General features: G+C 41.3%; 1 protein-coding gene across 1 annotated transcript in view; it reads left to right on the top strand.

Moving 5' to 3' along the window:
- Positions 1–273: 273 nt before the first annotated feature.
- XKR6 (XK related 6) overlaps positions 274–21,425 on the top strand; it is a 245,043-nt gene continuing 223,891 nt past the window's right edge. Inside the window, exon 1 of the mRNA XM_059697604.1 lies at positions 274–1,554. Within this exon, the coding sequence (XP_059553587.1) occupies positions 797–1,554 (758 nt within the window). The 5' untranslated portion in view covers positions 274–796. The remainder of the gene's footprint in view (positions 1,555–21,425) is intronic.

Genomic DNA, 21,425 nt, shown 5'->3' with positions numbered 1-21,425 from the left:
ACAGGGCAAGGAGGTATTTAAATAGAAGTGAGAATCAGTATGTTGTGAGTAGGAATCTAAACTGACTTATGTAATTTCTAAAGACCCCAAAACAAGAAAAGAATAAAAGGTACTTTTGAAAGAAAAACACACACAGAACAGCCAAAGAGGTGAGACACAGCCATTTTGATGGGGAGGAGGGGGGGTGTCTAACTATACAATGAGGTCATCCTATCTCCCGGAAGTGACACGTAATCACCTGCTTTGCACTAGCTCCGCCCCTTCCCCCAGAGGTCCCGCCCCTCCGCCAGCAGCCGGGAGGGTGTTAGGGGGCGTTTCTCCAGGAGGAAAGCTGTGAGCTGCGACGCTGAGGAAGGGGACCCCAAAACGTCTGGCACTGCCCCCTCCAGGGATCACTTTGGACCGCCTCACTCGGCCCAGCAGGGTTCAGAAACGCCGAGGGGTCAACCTGATGGGTTTCGGGGTCAACGGAAGAGGGGAAGGGGAGCCCTGGCGGGGAGAACCCCCCGGCCCCCCGCCCAGCAGCTGAGGCATAGGAGGGCGGCCATCTTGGCCGGGTGGGTAGGGCCGGGGAGCTACGGGCGCCGTGCGATTGGGGGGCTCGCCCGGAAGTGACGCCAACTACCCGGAAGCGGAGGGGGTTCCCTGGCCCACTCCCCCCTCGTTCGTTTGCTCCCCCGCTTCCTCCCCGCCCCCCTTCCTCTCCATTCGTTTCCCCCCCTCCCCGTTCCCTGCCTTCTTTACCCCCCACCCGTCCCTCCCCCCCCCAACCTCCGGAGCTGGGAAGAGAGTCAAGATGGCGGCGAAATCCGATGGCGGTGGCGTGGGGGTGGGCTTCGCCCAGCTGCACAACCTGGACGAGGCGGTGGGCAGCGGCGGCGAGGAGGACGGGGAGCCCGGGGGAGGCGGCTGCGGCGGCGGCGGCGGCGACGAGCCCGGCGAGAGCAGCTCGCTGCACATCTGCCACTGCTGCAACACCTCCTCGTGCTACTGGGGCTGCCGCTCCGCCTGCCTGCGCTCCCTCCTGGGCAAGAAGCCGCGCCGCAACGCCGCCGCCGCCGACGGGGGGGACCAGCCGCTGCAGCCGCCCGGGGCCGCCGGCGCCGACCGCCACCCCCCGACGCCCTCGGCCGCGCGGCCGCAGCCGCCGCAGGTGGAGCGGCCGTGGCTCGACTGCCTGTGGATCGTGCTGGCGCTGCTGGTCTTCTTCGGGGACGTGGGCACCGACCTGTGGCTGGCCCTCGACTACTACCGCAAGGGGGACTACGGCTACTTCGGGCTGACCCTCTTCTTCGTGCTGGTGCCGTCGCTGCTGGTGCAGAGCCTGAGCTTCCGCTGGTTCGTGCAGGACTACACGGGCGGCGGGCTGGGCGCCGTGGAGGGGCTCAGCAGCCGGGGTCCCCCCATGATGGGGGCCGGCTACGGCCACGGCGCGGCCCGCGGCGGCCCGGGCGCGGGGGGCTCGGCCACGCCGGGGGCGCAGCGCCTGTGCCGCCTCTCCGTGTGGATCTGGCAGTCGGTCATCCACCTGCTGCAGATGGGGCAGGTGTGGAGGTAAGAGCACTGCGGGGATGGGGGTGGGGGCTTGGCCGGCGGTCCTGCGGAGGGCCCCGCGGGCGAGGTCGGGGCCCTGCGGGGCGCGTTCCGCCCTCGAGGTGCCTCGCAGGGGGGCCCCTCGGACGGGCCCGGCCCGGGGTCTCGAAGGAGGGGTTGGACGCGCACTTCCCCCCGGCGTCTCAAAAAGACCATCTTTTTTGATCTGGAACCTTGGCCACGCCTTTTGGCCCAGGGAGGCCCAAGTCCCGCTGTTTGTCTTCATCCTTGGCTCGCACTTACCCGAGACCCTGCCTCATCCTTCCCCTCCCCCCATCTCTGGAGACCTCGGTATCCCCGTTGCCCTGTCCCCGGTATCTTAAGGTAACCGGACGCTAGAGCTTTTTATCCGCACCCCAGCTCTTCTCCTGGGGCGGGGTGGTGGTGGTGGGGGAACCTTCCTTCTTCCAGCCGGTGTGCACTCGGTTTTGTCCCCCGGTGAGACGTCGTCCCCTCTTCCCCCGTCTTCTCTCCGCAGCGGCCTGTGTGGGGCCCTGTGCGACCCCCCTCGCTGCCTCTCTATTGAGCACTCCTTTCTTCCACGCCCCCTCCCCTCCCCCCTTCCTGCAATCCCATCCCCAGCAAATGATTCCAAACCGCTGCCCTCCTTGAAGGAAAAAATGACTTTTTTTTTTTTTCTGGATTAGACGTGCCCTTTTCTTAGTGACAGGTAAAATTGTGTATGTGCGATGCGTGTAAGCGTTTGTTTTTAATTCTCACCTCCAGAAAATCAATTAGCCACCCAGACACATTCTGATGGAACCTTGGTTTGGGGAGCCAGGCCAGTGTGTAGGTGATTCACATCTACACAAGCCCTGAGCCTGGCCCTGCAGCACTCTTCCCTTTTGTAAATTTCCCGTGTGCCAGGTGAATCTCTCAAACACCGTTTGCAGATGTTCTTTCTGCCAGCAGCCTTCAATGGCTAAACTAAGGAAATGATCCTATTAAAACCTTGGTAAATCTGTGCTCTCAAACTTAAATCAGCTTGAGTGTATTTTGGGAACAGTGAGTTGTAGGTAAGAGCATTTTCAAGAGAAAAAAAAATCGTATTGAAGATGAATTACACAGAGGTACATTGCTTCTGTGAGAAGACATTTTGCCTTGATTGTTCTGACTCCTCCACCTAGTAGGAGATTTCAGGTGCTCAGTATTTTAGTTAACTGAGATAAAGTTCATGTCTTTTGAATGTTTGTGTAGATCTCTGTTCAGAATTTCAAGTAAAAAATGTTTCAGAAAGCATGGGATTGAGTTAATGAAATCTTGAAAGTGACTGTAAGAACTTTGCCCTACAAAATTTACATGCAAATTCTGAATAGGGAACATGTGAGTGGTTTTCTGGTCCACCTAGGGCTGTTTATTGGTGTTCCTGAATTGAACCAAGCAACATTTTTTCCTAGCTGTATTTGTCTGTAGACAATTTGCTTCCTGCAGATAACTTTATAAGAAGAGGGGGCAATGAAATAGAAAAAAAGTAGTTGACTTTTAGCTATGTTGAGCATAGCTTGTGGTGAAGTAAAACTTTGAAAAATATTTTGAATTTGAAATCTAAACTTAAAACACCCATAAACCCAATACTGAATCTAAGGTAGTGTGTTTGATATTGGGGATACCTATTTTGATTTCTTGCAGCTTGATGAGGTATAAAAAAATACAGGGGGAGAGGGACAAAAACTGTGGAGAAGAGAAAGATTTTGAAATAGTAGCAAACTTTAACAGCATGTATTTAATAACAAGCCGAAGTCACTTATCTCTCTCCATGTCTTAGACTCCTAAGTGTGGGCAATCAAAAGCTTGGTATCAGGTTAAAATTCCTGAGAGAATTGTTTCTAATGTAATCCATCCTAGGTATTTATTAGTAGTAAGCTTTTGAGACATAATGAAATTGGAGTTCGGTTTCACAAAATTTTTAGGTAGGATAATTTTCCCTCAACCAACCTAAATCTTAATTGTATTTGGGTAGAGTGGAAGTCCAGATTTTGGAACAAACTGACAAGTACATTTTAAGTGTAAATTTAGCTTTTATGGTTGTTTAAAAGAGGGCAGTGCATTATTTTCCCAGACTTTCATTGATATTTCAAGGTCTACAGACTATATATATATATATATATATATATATATATATATATATATATATATATATATATTGTTTTTTTTAAAGTATATTTTTATTGATTTCAGAGGGGAAGGGAGAGGGAGAGAGAGAAACATCAATGATGAGAGAGACTCATTGATCAGCTGCCTCCTGCACAACCCCCTCTGGGGATCGATCCACAACCCGGACATGTGCCCCGACTGGGAACAGTGACCTCCTGGTACATAGGTAAATGCTCAACCACTGAGCCATGTCTGCTGGGCTACTTGGTTTGTTTTAAAAATGCATGTGATTTTATTGTCTGAATTGTTTTAGTCTTTTTTTCAAGATTAGAATATAGGTCTAAATATTTCATTAAGTTTTAAAAGTACAGTGTACTAAAAGAGATGCCAATTCAGTGAAGTTATTTATTCTAACATAGCAATACTTCAGAGGAAATACTTTCTGAGGAAGGATTTTATTTTTATTTTTTTCAGTAAGCTGGTTGTGCTTGAAAAACTCCAGGAGCAGAGTCTGCTCTTTAATACCTGCTAGGCATGTGGCTTGCATAGAAATCATTCATGTGGAAAACTTTGGAGAAAGGATTTTATTCTTGTTTTAATCTCTTGGCAAATTACTTGTCAGTGTGTATAAACATGCATCATCTCAGTTTTTACTGTAGATCTTTGGGGGTTACAGTTCTCATTCATATTAATTACTTGAATTTTGCTATTTTATGTAGTCATCTGATATAAAGGTTAAGCTCTAGGAATTATATCATTGATTGGGGCCACATAAGAAAAGATGTTGGTGAAGTTGTCCATTGTCAAAACCGATTCCATTAAACCATGAGTACCTATCTCTTCACATGCTTTTGTTTTTTAAATGTAAAATTATTTGAATGTTGCTTGGACAAAGCACAGTGCTTAAGAAAATTTAGTTTTCCTTTATAGTAAGGTGGTAAACTTCTATGCATGTTGACTTTCTTTTCAAGATGGAAAATCTGGACATCTCTTTCACCAAAAAACTTTGCAGAATCTAAGAAAGTATTTTTGGCTGGGCTAAAATTGGAGTATGGAAGGGTAGTCTGTAAGATGACTTGGTCATGAACCTTCTTTGCATAGCACTACTGTGATTATTTAGTGCATCCTTTACCCTCACTAATTACCTAACATATAGTTTCCTCTGTAGCTGTATGTGCTCTATTTTTCAGGTGCTTTTCCCAGGGGTAACAGGTATATGAGCCATTCATACTGGGAATATGAATCACACTGGGCCTCAATTCAGTACAATGTGTTATTAGAAAGTGAGAACATTTTCTTGGAGGGTTAGACTTTAGGGACATTTTGATTTAGTTTGCATGTTGCATTGTTGTATATAAGTTTTTCCTTCAGCATATCAGCCTTTCTTTGCTTTTGTGCTACATCTAGAGGGTGCTTAAGTGTGTTGGCAGTTCTCTGTAGTCTAGAAGCAACAGTTTTTTGAAATTTCACCTAGTGTCATGATGTCACAGCCAAATCATTAATCCCCCTTTTTATTTATATTTCTTAATGAGTGTGCTTTCACCCTTCTATTTTACAAAGTAAAAGAGGAATTTTCTTAAGATCTTAATGGTATTTGCGATTTTTAAAGTGAATAACAGCTTCCCTTTCTCTTGGGGGATGGTTGGGGTAGAGGGTTGCCTTCAAGGAAGAAAAAAGAAAAAAGACTTTCAAATATTACAATGGCATCACATATCTGTGAACAGTAAAGCATTGTTTTAGTATTTTTTGTTTGTTTGCTTTAAGACTTTGGTATAAGACAGGGACATAGCTCTTTAGATCATCAGCAGTAAATGTTGCTGGGCTGGTGAAGAGGTAAATATACTTTTTAAATGTGTAGGGATACTTGGTATGCTATGGGGCTTTGTTCTTATTAAATATTTTAGAATAGTGGTTTTTAACTCTGGCTGAGAATAGAACCTACTACAGCTTTAAAAAAAATACAGAAAGAAAGAAATGCTCTAGCATTGCTGGGCCTGCTGAACAAGAATCCCAAGGTGGGACCTAAGCAATCTTATTTTTAGAAGCTCCACAGGTGGTCAGATGTGCAGCCAGGTTTGAGAAACACATTTAAAATTGGGTTTCAGACTTGTTTCATTTGGAGATTATTATTGGATTTGATCTTAATAAATATGAACAATAAATATGATGGAACAATTGGGAATGGAATGATTTGGCACTCTGAAGTTCGGTTCCTGGACAACACCATAACAAAATGACTTTACCTTGGAAACACGAGTGTCTAAAAGCACTTGGGGCTGTCTCCAGTGTGTGTACTTATGGTTCTCAGTGTTTTTTCCTTTGAGCCCAAGTATGCATCTTATCTTTTTAAAGGATTCCTAAATTCAAAGCAGTTTTCAATCAGTGTAGCCCACTTCTCTGCCTTTTATGTGATTCAAATAGTGCTTTTATGATTATGTTGAATGTAAAAGGTATATTTTAATTTTAAAATGATTCTCTTAAGTAGGCTTGAGGTAAACATAACTGGGATTATAAGAGGCATTGGACTAAGTGATCTGTAATATCCCCCTATCTCTAAGATCTTGTGATTTAAGAAGTTCATTCTTGTGGGTCTGGGGGACTAGTTATAATCATATTAAAAGATTATATACATGTATTTGTGTGTGTGTGTGTATATGTATGTTTAAAGGGGGCTTTATATGTCTGCCTGTTACTGGACAAGAGTTTCAATATTGTAAAAATATAATTGTTTTTCAGTGTATCCATAAATTTAATGGCACTCTGGTTCAAAATTCAATGGAATTTTTTGAGGAGAACCTTGAGAAAAATTGATCTGAGAAAAGTAAATGTGTTTTGAGTAGTCAAAAAACCCTTGAAAAAAATGTTGAGATTTACCTTATTAGAAAGTGGATGTGCTTTAAAGTAGTAATAATTTGGACAATGTAATGCTGGCAGAGGAATTAAACATATAGGTAGTGTAGCAGAAAATGTGAAATAAATTGACAGGTTCATGGGAATTTAGACAGTAAAGGTGGCATTTCTAATCAGTGAATGGGAACAAGATCATTTAACAAATGATATTGAGGCAACTGACTACCCAGTTAGAGGGGAAAAGTTGATCTCTACATAAACAAAAATTCTAAAAGGATGAAAGATGCAATAAAATATTAAAGTGTAAAAAACTCTAGAAGAAAGTGTAGGATAATAATTTTATATGATCTTGCAGTGGGCAAGGCATTTTGATACCATCAAGGAAAAACGGGACAAATTTAACAACATAAAGTCTCATCTAGTTATCCTCACTTGAAAAATTATAGAAAAACATGATTAGCTGTGAATTAAATTTAGACAAGGAGCCAGTACTTCCTAAAGGAGAGTGACTATGAAGAGAACAACTCTGAAGATTATTTTTGAGTGAACAGAAACAGTAAAATTTGACATTTCTGGTGAATTTTTAAGGAAAGGTTATGAAAAAATGCAATACTTTGAGTAACATTGCAACTAGTGACAAAAGATAATTATTTCCAGGATGACCTAGGAACAAAACCTCAAATTCTGTATTACAGAAGTCTAGCAGTCCAGAAATATAATAGGCACATATCAGAATTCACAAGCAGTTCATTTCTGTCTTTTACATCAGTTGTTTGATTTTTCAAACTTTATCCATAAGGTCAATTAGTTAGGCTTATGTAATGGATAATGTCTGGACTGTTGAAAAGATCCTGTGGAATGCAAAAAGAAATAAACCATGTAGTAAATTTTGCTGTTTTCACCATGGATTGGTTTGTTTTTATAGTATGCTCTCTGCAAATAATTTTGTGGCTAAAACTTTAGTTTACTTCCCAGGATATTCTGTTTACTTACGTTCTTTTATTCAGAAATTCTGGATTTCTTATTTAGCTCTGAATGAGTTAAGTTTTTAAAAAAATCATGAAAATATATCCTCATTTAAAAAGTTCAGTGAATTGTCTGTTGCCTGAAGACATTCCACTATTCACCACTATTAGAGATATTTTAACAAATTAAAAAGCACAGGACATTTCATGGTATCATCACAGGGCATCATTCTCCGGCCATACAAAATTATCAGCTTAAAAATTAGCCTGCTATAATTGGTCAAACATGTAATTAACTCACCCCTACTGCCTTGGCAGGGCCAACCAAATGGTTTCGGCCTGTGGGCCGGACGTTCCCCACCCCTGAATAAAGGGAACATTGGAGGTGAGAAATCAGATTTATCGTTCTACAAGTTACCAAAAACTCTGATAGTAGTTTCTTCATATTGGATTTAGCAAATAAGGAGTTAAATTGGTTGATCTTTAAGGTCCCTTCAATTTTGAAAAGTCTATTATGGTATTGGTAATTATTAGTGCTCTGAAGTTTTGAAGAAGGAATTTCAGACTAGTTTGAACAATTAAAATATTAAACAATGTATAGGTTCCCCAGGAACTGTTTGAAGTCCTATCATATGTTATTTTGACTTATTGTTAAATAAGTTCTCATTATTTTTAGTCACTTTGCTACCTATAAAGGCATATGTATCTCTCCTGTTAATGTTAAAATTTATTGTGGATTAGACTTCTTGAGAAACTTGTTATGCTGGTTTATTAGCTAATTTTGTGAATTTGCAATTTTAGGTAAAATGAAAGTATTTTACATTGCTTATTTTTTATAGTTTTCTGTTTAAAAAACTTCTTTTTTTAGAAGAGCAAGCAAGAATTAATTGACTGCATAAAAACACATTTAGGACAGTGAAACAAGGAAGGGCACAACAGGAGAGCCCAGGCTGGGCTGCTTTGGCTCACTGGGAAGTCAGAGAAAAGGGGGCCTTGGAGACAGGTTCAGGGGGTAACCCCTGGATGAGCTGCCTCTACCCATTGCTCCCCTCGTTGCAAGTCTCGTGGAGTCCCTTGGAGTTTAGGAGATAGGTGCCTATGGGGTAAAGAGAGAGGAAAGGGTGGAGGGAATGGCCCGGGCATGCTCCTTGGAGGGAAGTGAGTCTGTTGTAAATTTTTTACTGTTAGATTAAGCTAAAACAATGCATATATTCAAGTTACACATTTTGGAGGTTTATAGGAATTGTTTACCAAGATTTCTTTCTTTATTGGAGAAGAACCTCAAAATCACCTACTGCAATTTGTTTGATATGTATTTTCTAACTTTGAAAAGTTAGTGTTAGTGAGTTTAAAAAAAGATAGCTTCAATGTCAATTGTGATCTATTTTAGAAAGAATTCTAAGTGAATTTTCTTGTTGTTTTTTTTTCTCTTAGATTAAGGTATAGGTACGTTTTTGGTTCAAGTTGAATTTTTGGGAAAGATGGGATTTGCTTGGTGGATTCAGTGAATATAGTTACAGTGACATTAGTCCATCAACACTAATAAAAGAGAAAAATGGTAATTGGCGTACGAGCTACCCTTTTCATTGGCTAATCAGGGCTATATGCAAATTAACTGCCAACTAAGATTGGCAGTTAACTGCCAACAAGATGGCGGTTAATTTGCATATGTAGGCACAATGCAGGGAGGCGAAAGGGAAAGCAGGAAGAAGCCCCCTGCCACTGACAGTGATTGGAAACCCAGGGGGGAGCTAAGAGCTGGGGGGCCCCCCAGCCATGATCGGAGAATCAGGTGCCTTTTCCGCCCTGGCCAGTGATAGCAGGAAGTAGGGGTGGAGCCAGCGATGGGAGCTGGGCACGGTTGAAGCTGGCAGTCCCAGGAGCTAGGGGTCCCTTGCCTGGGCCTAAAGTGAAGCCCACGATTGTGGGGCTGCTGCAGCTGCGGGTCCCCACTGCCCGGGCCAGACTCCTCAGCCAGAGGCGTCAGGTCTGGGCAAGGGGCCGATCCTGTGATTGGAGGGTGATGGGGGTCAACGCCCGAGGGCTCCCAGTATGTGAGAGGGGGCAGGCTGGGCTGAGGGACACTCCCCCCCACACACACCCAGTGCACGAATTTCGTGCACCGGGCCCCTAGTTTCTATATAAAATTCAACCTTAGATTTTTCTTTTCTGTATATTTAATGTGGGTAGATCCAGTATATCATATTATCATATTATATACCTTAAAACAAACCACAATGTCCTAAGGAATTTTGCATATTGCTAACAAAAAGTTTCTTCTTGTACAGGTATACTAGTATATATCACTTTTATCCTGAAATATCAAACAAGTAGTTTTTTTTTAAAATATTTTTTATTGATTTTTTACAGAGAGGAAGGTAGAGGGATAGAGAGTTAGAAACATCAATGAGAGAGAAACATCGATCAGCTGCCTCCTGCACATCTCCTACTGGGGATGTGCCAGCAACCCAGGTACATGGCCTTGACTGGAATCGAACCTGGGACCCTTCAGTCCGCAGGCCAACTCTCTATCCACTGAGCCAAACCGGTTTCGGCACAAGTAGTTTTTAAAATTGCTTGTTTTTAGTGTAACATTTTTGCTTTTTTTAATTTGATGAAGCTATTTCAATTTATCTTGGTTGTCAATTTGTAGAGCATGGATTGTATACTCATCGTTCATTTCTAGGAAGAAATTTGAGTATTCAGTTCACAGAAAGGTAAACACAACAGTTTTCTTCACAGTACTTTTGGAAGGGAGGTAGAGTAATTATTGATAACCCTGGCGGGATGCTCATAGGTACATGAAAGGGAAACTTTCTTTTTCATCATTATGCCCCCTTTACATTCCATCTTAAATATACTGGAAACATGAAGAAAGGTGAGGAGGACACCAAGTCCATGGCTTGGGGAGCCTGCCAATAAAAGAGCGCTGGCTGGGAATGAAGAACCCAGGCTCTTCCAGACAGCAGACACACTCCACCTTCTCTGTTCAGCCATGTTTCTTAGAGTGGTCAGAGAACCCTCTGTTTTGGAATAGGCCCAGAGCTTGTTAAAATGTGGATTTATGGGTCTACCACAGGCTTAAGGAATCAGAGCCTTGGGGTTTGGGGCCAGGGAATGTGTATTTTTTGCTCAGTTTTTATTATTGAAAAAAATATATATATATGTATATATATATATGTATATATATGTGTGTGTGTGTATATATATATATATATATATATATATATATATATATATATATAGTATTGATTTTGTTTTTCTACAGAGAGGAAGGGAAAGGGATAGAGAGTTAGAAACATTGATGAGAGAGAAACATCTATCAGCTACCTCCTGCACACCCTCTACTGGGGATGTGCCCGCAACCAAGGTATATGCCCTTGATCAGATTGAACCTGGGACCCTTCAGTCCACAGGACGACACTGTATCCACTGAGCCAAACCGGCTAGGGCTATTGAAACTTTTAAGCATACAGAAAGAGTAGTATTTTGAACACCTGGATTCAGTAATTAACATAGATAGGTTTATCTGTGTGTGTTTAACATGTATCACGCAGTTGTATCTCTCCATAATTCACTTCAAATAGTAAATAGAGTAATTCTACATAGCTACAATATCATTACCCTAAGAAAATTAACAATAATCTCATAATTATTCCATAATTCTATAAAATCATCTGGTAGCTGCTTCACATTCAGATTTGCCCAGTTGTCCCGAACAATGTCTCTTATAGTTTTTCCCACCTGCAAACAGAGAGCTAATAAAAATTCATGCATTGCCTTTATGTTTCTTTAACTCCAGAACAATCCTCATACATTTTTTTCCTTCATGACATGGACCTTTGCAGATTCTAGGCCAGATTTTTTGTATTGCCTAATTGTTTCCTACATGTGTTGTCTATCTTCTGTATTATAGGTAAACTGTAAGTTGCATATAGGGCAGTGGTTCTCAACCTTGGCTGCACATTAGAATCACCTGGGGATCTTTTTAAAATCCTGATTTCTGGGCCCCATCCTGCGGAAATTCTGTTTCTTTGTTGTGGGGTGGGGCCACAACATTAGTAACAAAGAAACAATTTTTGGAGGATGAGGCCCAGAAATCAGGATTTTAAAAAGATTCCCAGGTGATTCTAATGTGTAGCCAAGGTTGAGAACCACTGATCTAGGGTCTTGATTATATTCAGGCTACATTTTTTAGTCAAAAGTACTACTTATACTTCATATATACATTGTATCAGTAGGCACATGATACCTCATTTATCCTATTAGCAATGCTAAGTTTACCTCTTGATTAAAGCTCTGACTGCCAGATAAAGATGCATTTTCCTGATTGCAATCAATAAGTAACTCATGGGGTAATATTTTGACAAGGTGTCAGTCACTATGCTGTTTCATAATACCCTTTTACCTAGTAGTTTTAGTGGCTATTGAGAATCCTTGCTTGAATCAGTTAGGGAATTGTTGGTGGGAAATGAGATTATATTTTAAACAAGATCTCTAGTAATTCTTACCTTTTCTAAAGTTTGAGAGCCATTTGCTCTACTGGAATCAGGACCTGAGAGGAAAAAAAATCTGTCCTGAAGAAGTTACTGTATGAATCTAGCCACTGGTGTATTTTCTTTCTTTTTTTTTTTTAAATATATTTTATTGATTTTTTACAGAGAGGAAGGGAGAGAGATAGAGAGTTAGAAACATCGATGAGAGAGAAACATTGATCAGCCGCCTCCTGCACATCCCCCACTGGGGATGTGCCCGCAACCCAGGTACATGCCCTTGACCGGAATCGAACCTGGGACCTTTCAGTCCGCAGGCTGACGCTCTATCCACTGAGCCAAACCGGTTTTGGCTCACTGGTGTATTTTCAATGGGTTGTCAGAGTTTAAGCTTCATGTTAGGTTTGGAGGAACAGAATCAAAGTTTATGCCTCACGTGTTCCCCTTATTAATAGCAATAAATTGAGTAAGGGCCATAGAAGTATTAGGGAGAGTGGAAGAGACATATAGATATTACTAAGGAGGAAGGGAAATTATAGTATGTTGAAAATTCTGTTTTTACAAATATTGTCTCATTTAAATTTGCATGTTTTTCAGGCCTATTTTACAGGTGATGGTATGAATTTAGAGAGGTTGAGTAATCTAAGTCACTGGTAACTGGTGGAGGAAGGCTTTGAAGCCAGATCTCACTGATGGCAAAATATGTACAGTTTTTCTACATCAGACTTCTCTTAACAATGATCATGAGGCTCTTCTCACTAATTACCTGGCTTTACTTTGGGACTTTGCTGTTCTGTCTTATTGAAAGTGGAGGAATGATATTCTTGACCACTGGGACCTCTCGAGGAGCAAGTTCTTTGAGACCTCTGATTTCTAGTCTAATGTATGAAACTCTGCAGAGACTAGGGTAGGCTTATGACTCTTTTAATTGATTATAACCACTAATGTGATTCAAATTATTTTCAGTACTTTACCCCAATCTTTTTCCTAGGGTAGACACACCTTTTAATCCTGTGGTTTCCACATTAGAAGGAATTTTTAAGGTTGACAATACCCTCTTGGCCACTCTTCATTCCTGCAGGTCTCACCTAAATGCTGTACCCATATGTAGGTTGGTTCTCTGTTGACCTGTTGGAAGCACCAAGAGCAGCAACAGCTCTTTCCTTAAGGGTTTAAAGCATTTGTTTTCAAACCTTGGCTGTGCATTGGAGTTACTTGGGGAAGTCAGATACATGAGTTCAGTCATAAGACATTATGGTCCAGTATGTTTAGGATTGGCCTTAGGTCCTATATGTTTTATTAATCCTCACCCAAGGATATTTTTCCATTGATTTTTAGAGAGAGTGGAAGGAAGGGGGAGAGATGAGAGAAAATTGGTGTGAGGGAGACACATAGATTGGTTGCCTCCCACACATGCTCCAACCCAGGGCCTAGGATCGAGCCTGCAACTGAGATACATGCCAGTGACCAAAATTGAACCTGTGACCCTTCATTTCATGTTCTGACACTCTACCCATTGAGCCAAACTGGCTAGGGCAGAACCTATATATTTTAAAAGACTGTGTTTTCATAAGTTTCCCAAGCAGTATACAGACAGGGATGAGAACCATAGTTGCATAGGCTGATTTCTACCAGTATTTACAGTGTTAGCTCTCAAGGAGGAGTTTATATTAGACTTACTTGGGAATATTTTTTAAACTTAAGGGCATGTCAGATTAAGGGGTGGAATGTATAAAGGAAGCTCTGACGATGATTTTATTGGAACACCAGTAGCTGGAATGGGTTGATGAAAGTGTATATTAATAAAATAGTAGCTATATTTGCTGTATACTATGGCATATGGGTTGTCAAATACTATAGTTAAGATTTAGAATACTGTAAAGACATTTAACATTAAGCCTGTATGGTATATAACTGAATATTCTTTTGACTCAGAAGCTTCTTTGGAAGTTTGAAGAACTTCAAGGTCATTATTAACACAAATGATCACTGTTGGTATTTCAGAAGTGCCAGGTTAGAGGTATTTTACTATGTTGGGAAAATTGATATTCAATGAGAGTTAATTTCGTGTCTCAAATTTTCAGAAATGTTATATTTGTTGAAATCGGTGCCAAGGATAGGATTTGTAAAAAGAAACTGGTGAATGACAGGGGAGAATTGACCTAATAGGTATTAAATGAATATCAGTAGAGACAGAAATGAAGGAAGCAGAGAAAAATGACTTACCTACATTTTGCTTGATAGATGCATAGTGTTGAATAGCTAGGGGAGTGGATTGGAAGGGGTCATATAGTGTTTTATTTTGTTTTTGTTTTTTTACTACTTCATGCCGGTAAGGACACCTAAAATCTACACACACCAAATAATATCCTTTGAGCTCCATCTAGGAATGTACCGTGGCAGTGGTGAGAAAACCCAAGCTCTTGGGGGAAGCGCATCAGAAATCCTAGGAGAGGCAATGGCAGGCAGAGATGGGACACAGGATATATAAGCAAGTACAGTGTAGAGCAGGTTGGAGCCTCTGTGATTCTGGATCAAAATGAGCAAAACTCCAAAGCTGTTGGTTTGCTTGGTCATAAGGAATACAGTTTTGGAGATGTCAACTAAATAGTAGTTATAAATAGCCCTGTATATTTAGGATGCTTCCATTTTGCCTTCTGTAAAGCAGTTTTCATTAAAGCTGACTCTGAAGGAACAGATTATGCCTTGCAATAAAGAATTTATGTATTCAAAATTTAAGCAAAATGGTTTTGCTGAGACCTAGTGGGTAATGGTGGGCCTTCGGGTTGGAAGAGAAGAGAAACCACAGAAAGGATCTGTTACTCCATTTACAGATTAAGCAAAAATTGTCAAAACAAAGCTGAAGTTAAAAGCAATTACACGTGTTTGTAGCATTTTTGGACTGTATTTGAGGTTTCCATTATTTGATAGGTACCACATCAATTTGAGGTAGTTTTCAAGGTGTAGTAATCTAGGATTAAAGGAGATGGTATTTGTCAGGTACATTACAGGATTTTGAATGGGGTGTTACGAGATCAGAGTTTGTCATTTTGTCATTTTGCCTATTTGCTTCCATTTGCAGTTCACCATTTCAGTTTGTGGTATGCTCATATCTACTGTGATGTGATATATGCATTCATAAAAAAATCTCTCATTCTGCAAAATCACACTAAAAATAATAGGACTGTAGAAACATAGGATTAAGGTGAGACTACTTAATGAAATGTAACCTTGTAACCAGAGCACTAACAATCCAAATAAAAAATGCTAGCACAGTAGATGGTGACATATGCACTCAGTATCATACCTACGTGATTCTAGGCTTTATTTTATCCCGGAACATGCTTTTTCTTTGATATGTAGATTCTTGTAGGGATTAGCTTCTCCTGGAGGCCATTGTCATCAAAATTAAAGCTCTGATCCATGGTGTAGCTTCTTGTGTGCCCACAGCATCATCAGGTAATAAAACAACAGATATTGAAGCCACTAAGTCAGATGTCATTACTTATACCAAAGGGAGGCACTTTGGTAAGTTTCTCACCGTTTTTCTTAAAGTCTTCATTATTTCTCATTATTTGCAAAAAATCTTGCCCTTGATAGCTTCAAACATTAACATGCTGGGAAGATTCACTCATGAACCAACAGTCTTTCCTCATCACACTGTTGTCATTCGCATTTTGCGAGTCATGTGTGAAGGCATCCATGTTACAGAAGCATGCATTGTGGCATGACTGACATATTTTTGAATCTGTGATGGTGTCAAGATGCAGCTCTTGAAAATGTCAAGGCTCTATTGTCTGGGGAAGTTCTAGTTTTGGAGATACTGCAGTGTTTCAAGGTTAAGTGAAATGTATAGCTCTTCTTATGCTTTGTTGGCCCTTATCTACACTAATAAAAGAGAAACATGGTAATTGGCGTATGACCGCTACCCTTTTCATTGGCTAATCAGTGAGATATGCAAATTAACTCAGCCAAGATGGCGGCTGGCAGCCAGGCAGCTTGAAACTAACATGAGGCTTGGTTGTCTCAGTGACGGAGGAAACCAACATTCCCCGCAGGCCTCTGAGCCTGCAGTTTAAGAAACATTGTATACCTCGGGACTTCAGCCAGCAGATTCGCAACATTGTATGCAAAGGCCAGAAACCTTTCAGCTGAGGCCTAAGAGCTGGAGCCAAGCCTCAAGCTAAAGCTGGCCCAGAATAAAAAAAGAAAAAAGAAAAAAAGGAGCGGTTGGGAACTTCAGTCACTCCCAGCCTGAAAACAGCCCTCAGCCCCTCACCCAGACTGGCCAGGCTCCCCAGTGGGGACCCCTACCCTGAAGGGTGTGTGACCAGCTGCAAACAGCCATCATCCCCTCACCCAGGCTGGCCAGGCACCCCAGTGGGGACCCCCACCCTGATCCAGGACACCCTTCAGGGCAAACCAGCCGGCACCCACCCATGCACCAGGCCTCTACCCTATATAGTAAAAGGGTAATATGCCTCCCGGCACCGGGATCAGCATGACAGGGGGCAGCGCCCAAACCCCCTGATCGCCCTGCGGCTCTGTGTGTGACAGGGGCCGGGGCCACAACCTCCCTATCCATCCTGCTCTGTTCGTGACAGGGGAAGGTGCCCCAACCCCCTGATCAGCCCTGCTCTGTGCCTGATACAGGGGAGCTCCCCAACCCCCCCCCCCCCACGGGCCCTGCTCTGTGTGTGACAGGTAGAGCCATAACCTCCCCATCGGCCCTGCCCTGAGTGTGAGAGTGGCGGCGCCCCAACCCCCTGATCGGCCCTGCTCTGTGGGTAATAGAGGGCGGTGCCCCAACCCCCTGATGGGCCCTGCTCTGTGTGTGACAGGGGGCGGTGCCCCAACTCCCCTATCGCCCCTACTCTGTGCATGACAGGGGGCAGCGCCCCAACCACCTGATGGGCCCTGCTCTGTGCGTGACAGGGTACAGAGCCCCAATCCCCCTGATGGGCCCTGCCTTGTGAGTGACAGGGGGCAGTGCCCCAACCCCCTGATGGGCCCTGCTCTGTGCGTGACAGGGGGTGGCGCCGCAACCTCCCCATGGACCCTGCCTTGAGTGTGATAGGGGGCGGTGCCCCAACCCCCCAATTGGCCCTACCCTGAGCGTGACTGAGGGTGGCATCACAACCTCCCAATCTCCCTGCTCTGTGCATGATGGGGCGGCACCCCAACTCCCCAATCGGCCCTGCTCTGAGCCTGACCAGGGGCTGCACCTAGGGATTGGGCCTGCTCTCTGCCACCCGGGAGCAGGCCTAAGCCAGCAGGTCGTTATCTCCCAAGGGGTCCCACACTGCAAGAGGGCACAGGCCGGACTGAGGGACCCCCCCTTCCCTCCCCCCCCCCAAGTGCACAAATTTTTGTGCACCGGGCCTCTAGTTTACAATAAAGAAGTGAAGAGGGGCTGTTTCAATCCACTTTTAAATTTCTGCTTTTTTTTTTTTTTTTTAAACATAGTCATTAGATGGAATGTAATAATGTCTCAATGCCATATCAGCACTTGAACTACATATATGGAGCAGGAATGGTTTTAAATTTTAGTTCACTTGAAAGGGGGTTATAGTGAGGCTTTAAATTAAAATCCATCTGAGCATACAGTAAACAGAAAAAAATGCAACAGTAGCCAGTTGTCAAGGATAAGACTGATGGGTAGAATAAGCAGACAGCTTACAGCAGTATAAACAATCTGTTTTCAAAGTGTTTTTTTTTTTTCTTTTTTAAGGATGCTTGGGAGAACTTCCAAATTAAGTAGAAGTTACTTAAATATGAAAGGCAGTGAATATACAACATGTTTGTTAGTGACTATTACAGTGTTTCCTCAACTATAATAACACAAATTCCTTTCGCTTAACACAATAGAAATGTGTTGACTACTGTGGGTGTCCTGGCAGATGATGGCTTTGACATCCTTTAGGGACTCAACACCCTCAGCATTCAGCCAGTGAAACGAAAGAAAATGTAGAGAAAGAATAATTGCTTCTTAAAATCCCTAACTTGAAGTGACATACATCACTTGTGCTGACATTCTGTTGTAGAGAAGTAACCCAGTGACTGTACACAGATTAAAGGAGGCTGGGAAATATAGTTCTGCTGAGGCAACAGTTTTTGTATAATTCTCTGCTTAGCCCAGGTACCCTTCAGATTAAAAGAGGTATAGTGTGTGTGTGTGTGTGTGTACTGTTGATTAAAGGGTAAAAGAGACAATTTCTTTTTAAAAACTTTGATTATGTTTTAATTTGTGAGCCATGTCAGTTCCCTCTCTCATTGTATCCTTTAAAGAAATACAAAAACTATTTTTAGCCTGAGGATCATATAGAAACAGGCCATCCTCTATTTTAATTGGTCAGATAAAACAAATATTTAAATTAGATTTAAAAATTATAACTAAGTTTAATCATTTTAAGTGTGATCTATATTAAACTAAAATATAATGAAATCATACTAGAGTTTTAAATAAATTTTCTTCAGATGAAATTACACTAAGGTAAAATGGTTTTCATAGACGAAATAAAAGGCATTATGGCTCTTATGCTTGAGGCCTGTCAGTGTTTCAAGTTTTAAAAAATATTTCATCTGGTTTAGGACAGTTTGGGATATGTGACCACAGCTGATGTAACTTTAACAAACCATGTCCTGTACATGGAGACCTTGTTCTGCACTATTCCCCAGTAACTACTTTTAGAAGTCACTCTTTGTTTTTCATGTGTTAATTGTATAGGCCACCAAACATATAACCTAAAATTTGTGCAAAATTTATACCTAAATTTGGAAATTTATATGACTAAAGCTTAATGAATTCTGTTTGGTTTGTTTAATAACCACATGAATTTAAATCATTTAAAAATTCCTTGAAAAGGTGTTACAGCATCTAAATGTAATGTTAAATTGAAACCAAAATGTTTTCATCAAAACATGTCAGAATATCTTATACGTTCTTATAGAAATCCATACAATATTTAAAAAATAGAGACCTGCTACTCTAGTATTGAAGGTTTAACAGTTAGTGGTTTTAAGATATTCTTTTAATTCCAAACATTATTTAAGTTACATTTTCTGATATTCTTAATTGGCTTTTTAAAATTAGGTTACTAAAACAATAAATATATATGTATGTTTGTTTAGAGCAGTGGTTCTCAACCTTGGCTGCACATTAGAATCCCCTGGGAATCTTTTTAAAATCCTGATTTCTGGGCCTCATCCTCCAGAAATTCTGTTTCTTTGTTATGGGGCGGAGCCACAACATTAGTAACAAAGAAACAGAATTTCCAGAGGATGAGGCCCAGAAATCAGGATTTTAAAAAGATTCCCAGGGGATTCTAATGTGCAGCTAAGGTTGAGAACCACTGATTTAGAGGCTATTATTTAATAATTAAAGTTCCTCTACATAATCTTACCACTAGTTGAAACTGTACTAGGAGTCTAGATAAGGATCCTTGATTTTTTTCTTGCAAACTAAAATCTATCACCTGTATGGCTAATAAGTAATTAATATTTTCTTAGACTATTGTACTTGAGAGATAAAACTGAAAATTATAGTAGAATAAAAGTTATACCCTTAAACCTTAACAGAAACCATATGATGCTATAGGTTAAATACATACTACTTGAGATTTTTTTGTCTATATGATTTTATTAATTTTAATACTTTTAATATATTTACTTAGATTACCTGGTGCTTGCTCAGTTTTTCCCTCCCATTATTCCATCTGTTGTCACTAGAGTATATTGACCAGACTACAAACAGACCTGACTCCCAGTATTGTGTAAAGTCACTGAGTGACTCTGTCTGAACCTGACCAAAATAAGTACTGTTACACCCATGGATTCCAGAACATAATGCTGCTGTAGATGTTACAATGCTTATACTGTGTTTAAAACCTCATTATTGGGTGGTGGGCACATGGTGCAATGTACAGAACTTGTGATATGGAAACCCACACCTGAAACCTTTATGTTCATGTTGACCAGTGTCACCCCAATCAATTTAATGAATAAATATTTTTTTAAATCCTCATTTAAAAAAAATTTCATTTATTGATTGTAGAAAGAGAGAAAGGAGAGAAAGAGGAAGAGAGAGAGAGAAAGAAACATTGATTTGTTGTTCCATCCATGCATTCATTGGTTGCCTTTTTTATGTGCCCTCACTGGAGATCAAACCTGCAACCTTGGCATATCAGGACAGTGCTCTAAGCAACTGAGCTACCCTGCCAGGACCATAAACCTTTTCAATTTTCAATTCTTAAAATTCACTTGGGTGGACTCTCCAAAAATCTTATTTAGTGGCATTATAGTAATATTAATAACACAGACCCTAGGATATTTTCTTAAGACCAAGTAAAATATAAATTGTTTAACTTCAAATAATAGTTACTCTTGATTGACATGGATATAAACTCTAACAATTTTTAAATCCAAAAAATAACACCTCATACTTATTAGGATAGCTTCTATAAAAAAGACTAGAAAATAACAAGTATTGGTGAGAATATGGAGAAATTGGGACTTTGTACACTGTTGTTGGGAATAAATAGTCTAGCCATTATGGAAAGCTGTATGGTGGTTCTTCAAAAAATTAAATATGGAATTACATGTGATTCAGCAATTCCATTTCTGAGTATATATACCCAGAAGAAACCAGGTTCTTGAAGAGTTATTTATACACCTGTATTCATAGCAGGATTATTCATAATAGCCAAAAGGTGGAAGTAGTCCCAGTGTCCAAGACAGAAAGTATCATGGATAAACAAAATGAAGCACATACATATAATAGAACAGTATTCAGCCTTAAAAAGGAAGACAATTCTGACACATGCTACAACATGGATGCACCTTGAGGACATGCTAAGTAGCATAAGCCAATAGCAAAAAGACAAATACTGGGTGATTCCACTTTTATGAGTTCCTAGAGTAGAGTAGTCAGATTAATAGGGCCAGAAACTAGAATGGTGGTTGCCAGGGGTGGGGGAAGGGAGGAATGGAAAGTTTGAGATGATGAAATGAGTTCTGTGGGTGGATGCTGGTGGTAGTTGCACAACAATGTGAGTGTACTTCATGCCACTGAACTGTACCCTTAAAAATGGTTAAGACAGTAAATTTCATGTTATATATATTTTAACACAACTAAATGAACAAACCCATCAGATAATTTCATTTCTTTCTAGCCCTACTCACAACTTAAATGAACAAACAAAATCTCTCATCTTCGATCAGGACTGTAAAGGGGAGTCTGAACATGGAACTTGAATTGGGCTTTAATGACAGGTAGGAATTCTACAGCAGAATTTTGAGAGGGAAGAGATAAGGCTCTATGATGCAAATCTATCTACATATATAAAAAGCCCCTTGGCCCTAAAGCCGTAATGACCAAAGACCGGTGCAGGTGGGCGGGGCTGTGAGCATGGCGCGGGTGGGCGGGGCCGCA

The sequence above is a fragment of the Myotis daubentonii genome, chromosome 5 (assembly GCF_963259705.1).
Source record: "Myotis daubentonii chromosome 5, mMyoDau2.1, whole genome shotgun sequence".
NCBI classification, from domain to species: domain Eukaryota; kingdom Metazoa; phylum Chordata; class Mammalia; order Chiroptera; family Vespertilionidae; genus Myotis; species Myotis daubentonii.
Note: the sequence above shows the minus strand (reverse complement) of the source record. Positions and strands in the feature narration are given on the sequence as shown.